At 41.3% G+C, this 10,794-nt stretch overlaps 1 protein-coding gene across 2 annotated transcripts; it reads right to left on the bottom strand.

Moving 5' to 3' along the window:
* Positions 1-1,646: 1,646 nt before the first annotated feature.
* LOC126988726 (mRNA-decapping enzyme 1A-like) lies at positions 1,647-10,642 on the bottom strand. Of its 2 annotated transcripts, none has more exons than XM_050847089.1 (2): positions 10,481-10,642; positions 1,647-4,082 (listed from the first exon to the last, which is right to left on the bottom strand). In XM_050847089.1, the coding sequence occupies exon 2, from the start codon at positions 4,078-4,080 to the stop codon at positions 2,680-2,682; it is 1,401 nt and encodes a 466-aa protein (XP_050703046.1). In that variant the 5' UTR covers positions 4,081-4,082; positions 10,481-10,642; the 3' UTR covers positions 1,647-2,679. The 2 variants fall into 2 exon arrangements, with proteins under 2 accessions (XP_050703046.1, XP_050703045.1); XM_050847088.1 differs by lacking the exon at positions 10,481-10,642 and adding an exon at positions 9,967-10,357.
* Positions 10,643-10,794: the final 152 nt, after the last annotated feature.

Genomic DNA, 10,794 nt, shown 5'->3' with positions numbered 1-10,794 from the left:
AAAACGTCACGACTGCGACACGTATTAGTCGTGGTGCGTTCGTGTCACGATCGGGGCTCAGTCGTAGCTCCGTCGCCTCTCGGTCGTCTGGGATATCACGACCGGGCGAGGCGTGAGTAAATTCAAGGTGGATCGCGAGCCTTGGGGAAGAAGTGTGAATTTGTTGGAATATTTGTTATAATCTTTATAAGAGCGTGGGCTAATATGCACGACGGGGGGGCGTCGTAAGGAAGAGCCATTCCTAGCTAAAGGAGGCGAAAAATATAAGATTCAAACCACTACTCTATGGAATGCATGGCAGAGTCGCTCCCACCCCTCAGACTGCCCATCCTCAATCCGACGCCTCCGAAGTAATTTTCAGGATGTAGAAAACATTTAATAAACCCTAATTTAAACAAAACTTGTAAAATAAAAATCTAGAATAAGTGTGAACGAGTGTTTTCACAACTCGATGCATTTTACTGACAGCAGGAAAGTTTGTTTGAAAGTATCGTCTATCAGCTTGTAACAAAATACAATTCACCTTCATAAACTGCTTTTTTTTATAAAGATTTATCTAGATCAGTGGTTCTTAAACTGGGGGCATTAATAATTTCCAGGGGGAGGAAAAGTTGTAATTTCTGATGTTGGAGAATTTACCATTATCTTGACAAGAGCGTTTGCTATTACTGATAAGTTTATAAAAGAATAGAAAGTTATCGCCTTTATTAACTTAGTTTTTAGTTAAGTTGGGCTTACCATTGTCAATAAACCTGGGAGTGAATTTTATCTATATATGCAAGGCAGCAAGGGGGGTACCGTGTAGCAGCGACAGGCCAAATTTGTGGCTTTACCGTGTAGCAGCGACAGGCCAAATTTGTGGCTTTACCGTGTAGCAGTGACAGGTCAAATTTGTGGCTTTACCGTGTAGCAGCGACAGGTCAAACTTGTGGCTTTACCGTGTAGCAGCGACAGGTCAAATTTGTGGCTTAACCGTGTAGCAGCGACAGGTCAAATTTGTGGCTTAACCGTGTAGCAGCGACAGGTCAAATTTGTGGCTTTACCGTGTAGCAGCGACGGGCCAAATTTGTGGCTTTACCGTGTAGCAGCGACAGGCCAAACTTGTGGCTTTACCGTGTAGCAGCGACAGGCCAAATCTGTGGCTTTACCATGTAGCAGCGACAGGCCAAATCTGTGGCTTTACCGTGTACCAGCGACAGGTCAAATTTGTGCCATGGCATAAAACCCCAAAAATAGATGATACATAATCTGATCACAAATGCTTTGATATATATATTATGAAATGGTTTGTGAGGGGTGATTTTTTCTCATTTTTCTCGCTTAGAGGGACCTTAAGAAACATGATCCCTGCTGCTACCGGGTTAAACAGTGCCATATAGAACTGCACTTGGTTAATGTAAGGAAATATACTAGGGCTTTTTAAAGAATATGATTTTTTTCCTCAAAGGATACATATATATTATTTAGAGAAATATCTATATGCTCCAGTGAAATGGTTTGCAGAACATTTATGATGGACTCTCTTTAATGTCGTTTTGATTTTGTTTCAGTAAAGTAACTGAAAAGGAGAAAAAACTTTGTATTTGCTTCTGCTTCACTACTGCTCCCTCTCTAAGGTCTGTCACGCAAGCATAAAAAGTCACCAGTTAATGTCTCACATTTAATGTTCTCATATTTGGTAATACACATTATAGTGTAACATTTTGGGTTTTGGAATTAAAACACACGCTGTCTCTGACGTGACTCATGGGAGATTACAGCCTATGGTGAATATTTGCAGCCAACTGTAGCTAGATAAAAAAAATAGGAAATAAACTGCTACATCATTCAACATACCAGTCTCAGGTACAGCTCTTCCAGCGTTCTGCAACACTGCCAGAAAATCATACTTCACTACATAATTCATTTCTTGCCATGAGGTACAACTGCATCACAAAATGGAGGAGGAAAAGAATTGCCCTCTAAAGAGATGACACAATGGAGGGCACAGTGCCACTCCTCCTGTGCCCCGTGTCCTAACACCAGCCTAGCGGTGATGCAGCAGCTGGTCGCAGTGACTGCATCCCCGGGACAGCAGTGCTCTCGCCTGAAGCCTTATATCTCAGCCGTCACCGGGGATGAGTGACAGAAGTTTGGTAGCGCCTACACTAGTCGACACTCATGTTTGTGCTACGGAAAATAAAAGTTACAATAATAAAAATAGAAATTCCACTCAAGTGATGCTCCAACAATGCCCTGACTTTTCTTAGATTTATAAACACAATGGTATTATCACATATCGCATAGGTGTGTGTGTATGTGTGTATGCATTATATATATATATATATATATATATATATATATATATATATATATATATATATATATATATATATATATATATATATATATATATATATATATATATATATATATAATATACCGTACATACTATATATACATACACTCTCACCAACACTTGCCTTACAATGCAAATGAATAAGTTGAAATATCATCTTCACTCAATCCAGAATACATTTTATTAAACCTTTGCTAAAAATATAACCTTTATTTTCTGTTCTCAGCTGATAAACATACATTTATACACAGCACTCCGAGTGATGAATGCATTAATACATGAGGATGCGATAGCAGACAACAGAACCAACTGGCATGCACTGGTTCACACTCTCCAGACACCTACAAGAAGCCCTTGAGGGATTGGTTTAATGCCTGTACATAAGCCTCATGCAGTTGCCTTACAAAGTCATCTTTCTTGAGAAGCAGCGTGAAGGCCTGGACAAGCTGCTCCTGTGTGAGGGGAGTGACCTGCGAGGGGCACCCAAGCAAACCATCGTGCAAAGATTCTTGGGAGCCATTCAGCGGCCGTGCATCTACCACGGCGACTGAGTTAGAGCTGAGCAGATCTGCGAAGCTGCGAGGACCAGGGGATTCTACAGGCGGCGTACCACCAGCAGGCGGGTCGGAGGTACGAGAAGTGGTGAACACTTGTGGGGAGAGCAGCGGAGGCTCTGACTGAGGAAGCTGTGGGGCGTAGGGCTGCTTTTGCTGCTGCTGTTGTTGCACTGCTGGAGAGGCCTCCTCTTCCCTGTTCTGGCTAGACATCTTGAGGTTGTCCTTAAAGCGGCCCTCCAGTTCTTGTAAGGAGATGGGCGCACCAGCAGGCACACTGGAGGAGAGGGAGGAAGCATGACTCTGGGGCCCAGCACCAGGGATGGGCACTGGATTGGTGGCCCCAACACCTGGCTGACCCTGCACAGCACTTCCAGCTGGCAGCTGCACCATGGCCTGGCCACCCACTGCTGCTGCACCCTGAAACAGCTTCTGCAGCACTGGATTGGTACCGGGGGAAGATGCACCGGCAGATGTAGCCGGTGGTGCAGCAGATCCAGAGGGTGAGTGTAGGCCAGCACCTCCAAGGCCAGCTATTCCCCCTCCAGCTTGGGCCACAGACACCTTGGCAAAGAAATCTGCTACAGTATTCTGCTCCCCGGCCTGCACCCGCAGGGGCGCCGGCTTCACTATGTCACTGTTGGTGCTTGTGGATGTGTTGGTGATGCTGCGGGGTTCCTGGCGCTTGCTTTCAAACTCCCCGTGTGCCCTGGACAGCATGCTCATGATGTCACCGCCAGGGGCCCCGGCTACTGCTACGGCTGGGTCTGCCAGGATGTTGGGGGCTGGCTGTGGTGCTGGCTTAATAAGGTTCGGTCTCATGTGATCCTCAATAGCAGTCGCGATACGTTGCACATCATCCCCATCCGAGAACCAAATTCCATAGATGACGCCCTTTCCATTACGAAAGAGGAGGTACGGAGGCTTGACCTGTAAATCGCAGGAGCCAGAGAGCGGCTCTATGAAATTTGATTTGTTCAGCCTATTGATGATTGTGACCATGTGGTGGGGTGGTGCAACCCTTGAGTACACCATTAGTGTGCCCTCAACATCAGTCTTTGCCCAGGACTCGCCCCCCTGCTCGTAGGAATACAAGGCTGTGCGGTTGGCGCTGTCAACGATCTGCACCACATGAGGGTCAATCCTCCGCACAGAGTTCAGTCGGATTGCATCTCGGTTTTGATCCATGTCTGTGAAAATAAAATTCTATTATAAGTTTTAAATGTAGTTGTATTCTCTCTACATACATCCTATTTAAATAATCAGTATAAAAAAATAGTCATCCATTAATTCTGAGCAACCCCCTTATAGAATGGGACATTATTCTTGAAGCAAGCATGGTAACATCCCTTACAGTTGTAGGCCAGACTACAGTATCCTCAATTTAGTGGAATTTGATTAAGCGGCATTTTTTCCAGTCACTGTTTCCTCAGTTTGGTGAAATAGTACGCTAGATTGAGATTTGCTGGAATAGTCTACTAACTTAAAATGAGATTTGGTAGAATCGTCAACCCAATCAAGATTTAGTGATTGATACATGATAACTTTTCTACATACATTTGGAACTCATGGCTTACCCTGAACTATGAGTTTCTTGTTTGTTATACAGGCATTATTACTACTATTAAACATGGTGCAAGAGATAAGTATAAATTCTCTAGGTTACAAAGTCCGTCTCCCTGGCGCAGCATTGTGCCGCCTACTGATCATCATTAGAATTATTAGCTATAATTAAATACAGTTAATCATAAGCAACTGGCAGGAGTATGAGTCTACAAAAAGTTTTACGTCCTTATCATTTCAAGCTTTTGATCGGCAGACAAGAGAAGATGGCGCCACTATAAACACTTGCCTGCACCATGACGGGCTGGAGCTGAACACCATCCAGGCCCCTCAAGCAAGCCTACCAGCGCTATAGGCATAGACGTAAAAAAACCCACACAAAAAAGAAACAATACTAATGAACAAATGTGATTTCAAATTATCATTGAATTAAAAGTAACACGAAGAATTATCATTTGATTAGATACACTTAATGCTAAGCCAGAAATAGTGCGCCACAAACATGTATTAGGGTGCAAGACTGACTGATAATCATGCTTTTAGTCGACATTGGATTTAACTTCATATCCCATTTTTGGCACCTGTTAGAAATCGCAGGTGGATCTTTGTTCAATGACTCGGAAACACGGTGAAGGAGGAGAAGCAGCGTTGCCAAATTACCAACTCACCGCATTGCATTTTCGTAGTTTCTGACCGATAACTCAAGCAAAAAAAATGAAAACCATCAATATTTAACCATTTTACAATAACTTTAATTTTCTATCATTATTCTGTGTGGTTACGACAGTCTTGGAGCCCAAAAAATGATAAATGCAATGTTCAGAGTACGACAATTTGGCAACGCTGAGAAGGAATACTGGACAGGAGAGTAGCAGCATCTCATTAGCAAAACATTATATTCCATCACCTCAGGTCCTCTGTATGAAGCAAATAAACACCAGAAAACCCAACACATGTCCTTGCAGTACACCAAAATGAACACTGAGTATCTGCTATGACAACCATCCCCACAGGCAGGATTAGCGCCACTCCTCAAAGACCGACTCATGATAAGAACAGAACCACCCATTCCTATACTGCCAAGGTTTAGCAAGATGTCATCATGGTTAACCCGGTAGCAGCGGGGATCGTATTTGTTAATGGTCCCTCTAAGTGAGAAAAATGAGAAAAAAATCATCACTCACAAACCATTTCATAATATATATCAAAGCATTTGTGATCAGTTTATGTATCATCTATTTTTTGGGGGGTTAAGTCATGGCACAAATCTGGCCCGTCGCTGCTACACGGTAAAGCCACAAATTTGGCCCGTCGCTGCTACATGGTAAAGCCACAAATTTGGCCCGTCGCTGCTACATGGTAAAGCCACAAATTTGGCCCGTCGCTGCTACACGGTAAAGCCACAAATTTGGCCCGTCGCTGCTACCGGGTTAAAAAGATCAAATGTTGCAGAAAAGCCAAACTCCCAACAATTTGTCTTAAGTTCCTTCATCCAGCGGCATCTGAAGTTTATGACTACTATATGTACTATATATACTAGTCTGTTTCATTACATCTGTCCACCAACAAAGCGAGAATTTTTATAGATGCGGCACCTGGGCAATGCGCATTTCTAGTTCATGAATACCATATGTGAAAATCAACTGTTCTAATAGGCATTCAAGCTTATTTTTTAATCATATATTTGAATATTTCTGTATACGAAAAACAACTTTGCATCGATAATCAAACATACAAGCACAAGAAAAAACAAGCTTGTATCAAATAGCATAGTCACATCAAGCTCAAACGATCTATGTTTTTTCAAATTCATGTAATTCACCTCATTTCAGGAGTATTAAAAGACATGTGGCTCTGCAAGTGTAAATAAAGGGTATCGTAATTTGCTGCATGTAAATAATGATTAATAACTGACATAACATGAAATAGTAAATAATAACTATTGAATGCGATGCTAGGCTATTTTGAATATTAGGCTACCCGTGTTATTTACATGGAGCACATCAAAATTCCTTATGCATAGGCAATTGCAGAGTCGTATGTCATTTTATGTACCTGAATGAGATGAAATATAAGTATCTGAAAGGCTATAAATCGTTCAAGTATGATCAGACTATGTATGTTTTTGTTTTTTTTTGTCATACGGTATTCATTAAAAATAACACCCAATACTGAATCCCTCTAAATGTACTATGAGTGCCATGCCACGCCCATCCACTGGTTATGTAAATTACTGTTAGCTATGGGCATGTAAATTTATGATGTACAAGTTGTTCTTTTGCGTGCTTGTATGGTACATTATCGGTGCAAATCAGCCTGCTTGCGGTTCATATAAGAGAGCCTGAATTTTTTTTTGGTATACACAAACATTCAAATATATCACTGAAAATATAAAGTTGATCTTCACACAATCACGAACTAGCCACATCTACGATTGCGAGTAAAGAGACGGAATGAAATGGATTACTGTAATGCCCCGACGAGCTTATTTTCCATCCTTCCTATTTCTCAACATGGCCTCTGCGTGTATCGAAATAACACGAGAAATTAATCAAGACAAAGAGAGGGTATTCCCCGGCTGCCTGGGATTGAACCCGCGACCAGCGTGACGGGAGAGCCACTCCTTACCGAGTCTGCCAAAGAGGTACCTCCCTGGCTAAGTGGGTTATGGGAGGCTCGTTCATCAGGCCGTCGCTGCACTACACTATAATGGTACTTGGTGGTTTTCCTGTATGCAAACTGATAAGGTAGAATGGAATCTTAAATTTCATGGAATTTTCCACCAAACTGAACAATAATAATGGATGTTAAATTCCGAGAAGTATGCCAGAAGAGGAGATGGGAGAGAAAATACAAAGAGAGCAAGGGATCAGTGAAACGATTGGTAATGAAAAGTAACAAGGGAGTGCATGAAGGTTTTGGTAGGAAAATATCAGCAAAATATATGGAGAACAAAAAGCTCTTCTGCAGAGTTAAAAGAGGAATGAGGGGAAAAAAGACACTTACAGGATAAAGGGAACTCACACTCTGTTACAACCACCCATATCCATCAACCTCCTCTGTTATAAGTTTGAATGCTTACAACTCAAAACATCAGTACTAAGTTAATGAAGTGTTTCCATTTCTTAAGTAATCATCAAATCAAAACATACAGGATAAAGGGAACTCAACCTCTGTTACAACCACCCATATACATCAACCTCCTCTGTTATAAGTTTGAATGCTTACAACTCAAAACATCAGTACTAAGTTAATGAAGTGTTTCCATTTCTTTAGTAATCATCAAATCAAAACAAAGAAAAAACAAGGTAGAAAAAACACGCACACACATTCACTATTTCAGAAAAAAAACTGAGCAGTGATTACCCTATAGATTGCAACACAAGTTTTCTCACTTGTGCCGTGGGGTACCAATGGTGGCAAAAAATCCTCAGTTTTTATCAAAATCATGCTAAAAATATAAGAACAGACACCATTTGCAATTTTTATAGCGACTACTTTTGAGGAAAACACAATTATTATTTTTTTTTCCATTTTCTGTCATATTAAAACCAACTAAATTCCGTATTCATTAACAACATACCAATGCATGTATATAATGATCTGACCTTTTGAAAGGCATTATTTGCTTGAGGACGAGGGTATCAGATTGCCCATAATTTGCGCCTGGTTTAATTAGATATTCCTCCCTTTGCTGGTACTAGCCTCTTCTTCCTCTTCTTTTCTTGGGTTCTCTTGTTTCTTAGTGTCTCTCAAAGTTCCAAGCCTTTTTTTAAATATTCATTGCTCACAAACATTTTCATCAGCAAGAGACACTTCAATGCACTTAAGCACACTGAAAGCCAAGTCAGCGAGGCACACATAGGCACCAAGTCAATTGCCAAATTCACAAAAATGCACTGGTATGTGTTTTTTTTTGTCATACGTTAATCATTAAAAATAACACCCAATGCTGAATCCCTCTAAATGCACTATGACCGGCATGCCACGCCCATCCACTGGTTACGTAAATTACTGTTTGCTATGGGCATGTAAATTTATGAAATAATGAAAAAAGTCTGCTATTAGTCATATTTTATATTATATTGTTCCCAAAGCATAAAATTCTATCATGTATGTATATATCTTATTTTTTCATATTATTTCACGGTGAACTCTCCCCTTAACCCAGTAGCAGCGGGGATCATATTTCTTAATGGTCCCTCCAAGCGAGAAAAATGAGAAAAAAATCACCCCTCACACAAGCCATTTCATAATATATATCAAAGCATTTGTAATCAGATTATGTATCATCTATTTTTTGGGGTTTATATCATGGCACAAATTTGGCCCGTCGCTGCTACACAGTAAAGCCACAAATTTTGCCCTTCGCTGCTACCAGGTTAAATAACTTCTCTATTTGGTAAATCTGAAGGACAACCCCAACCATTTTCTTCATATTTCTTTTCATATCACCTACACACTTTGGGGCCAGAGGGAATCCAGGTTTTTGGGTGGGGTAACCATATATTACTCATAAGCAAGTACCATAAATTCACTAAATCACGTAAAGTGTGGCTGTAGCACCTGTGGCAGCCCTTGGCGTCTGCAGTAAAACTCTAGAATCACACCAATTTCAAGATAACAGGGCAGGTAACCACCAAACCCATGCCCCAATATGCTGCACTTTCTAAAAACTTAAAAACACCCTAACCTAACAGACAATAACTTTTTGCCGATAAAATAATAGCCTATCACTTGAAATAGTAACCTATCCTCATTAAAATACTACACTATGAAGCTTATTTAGTAGCAATAATCTAAAAAAATGAGCAGTTTGTGATGAAAGGAGTTAACAAAGTGATGATTAGCACAAAAAAATCTATCACAAAATTAGTGACAACCACAGGAGTGAATTGGGTGTAATTCTGGAGTAATGTATACCCTTGTCTCGGCAGCCCCTTGCATCTGTGCCAAGACAAATTAAAAATTAAAACTGCAAGGCCTCCAAGGAAATGCACTACAGTAAGGTTAAACACACACTAAAACCTATATAAATGTTGCTAGCAGTTAATATCTAATGCAGTGCAGTGACTTTCAAATTCTTTTATATCAGTGACGGGAATAAGTTGTAAGTCGGGGTCATTTAATTTCCCCGTTTACCATTGAAGAGGTTTCAGACCCCACTCCTCTATATGTACTTAGATGTGAGTATCCCTGCATTACGGAAATTCCCTAGAGTACACTAAGTAATTATGTCATTTTCTTGGGTCACTGATGGGCAAAATGCAAAAAAAAAAATAATCCAAAGACAACACATACCACAGTACAAGTCACACCTCTCTCTCTCTCTCTCTCTCTCTCTCTCTCTCACACACACACTAACTCAAACATGTCATTTTCCCGGGTCACTGATGGGCAAAAAAAAAAAAATAAATAAATAAATAAAAATATCCTGACTAAGACAACACATCTACACATACCACAGTACAACTCTCTCTCTCTCTCTCTCTCTCTCTCTCTCTCACTCACCGTGCATACCAAGCCTCGGGTCAACACCTCAGTGACAGACCGAGCAGCTGAGGAGTCCTTCTCCCACACAAGAGACACCACAGGGCAACAACCCCTCACGATACGTTCACCCTGAAATCCAGACGGCACCGACACGCCATCAGGAACAGACAGACAGTGATGGCGACAATAATCCAGAAGAAATCAAATCCACGACCCTCGGCGGCCAGCTCTTCCGGAGACGCCATGAAGACTTACAGACATACAAGCCGCTGACGTCACCACATATATGCACAGCCCTCCACAGCCACACAGACGTTAATACACCACCACAGCAACACAGACAGATACAGAAGGACACGAGGAAGCCAGGAAAACCATCGCGGATAACAACAACAAATAAACAAATATGACCACCAATATTGATGTCTCTTTCCCTCCCTCCATGAGACTCGCCATTACCAACCGGGTCTGGAAAAGTGTCCCCGGTGTCCTGTAGGGGGTTAATTTCGAGTCAGTGAGGAGGTCAACTTACTGGAGGACTTAATAAGAAGGGAATTTAAGAGGAGAGTCCACTTTTGGCACGCATAACAGACCTCTCAGTCCAGTCCTAGGCGTGGGATGAGCCTTTGTAACGGATCCCAGAATTTAGTCCTTTGGTGTTTATTCTTATTTTCCTGTCCTATTTTATTATGTTAATGTGATATTCTTCCCTGGGTGCAGAAAGTCCAGTTTAGTCTAGTTATAGTAAATGTGGGATACGCCTTTCTAACGGTTCCCACTATGTCGTGATTCTTCTTTTGTCCCAGTGCTTTTTTTAATTGGTTTTCTTTCCTGTTTTTTGTCACG

Source organism: Eriocheir sinensis, chromosome 70, assembly GCF_024679095.1.
Source record: "Eriocheir sinensis breed Jianghai 21 chromosome 70, ASM2467909v1, whole genome shotgun sequence".
Classification (NCBI taxonomy): Eukaryota; Metazoa; Arthropoda; class Malacostraca; order Decapoda; family Varunidae; genus Eriocheir; species Eriocheir sinensis.
The sequence above is the reverse complement of the archived record's forward strand: the minus strand, read 5'-3'. Positions and strand labels throughout refer to the sequence as shown.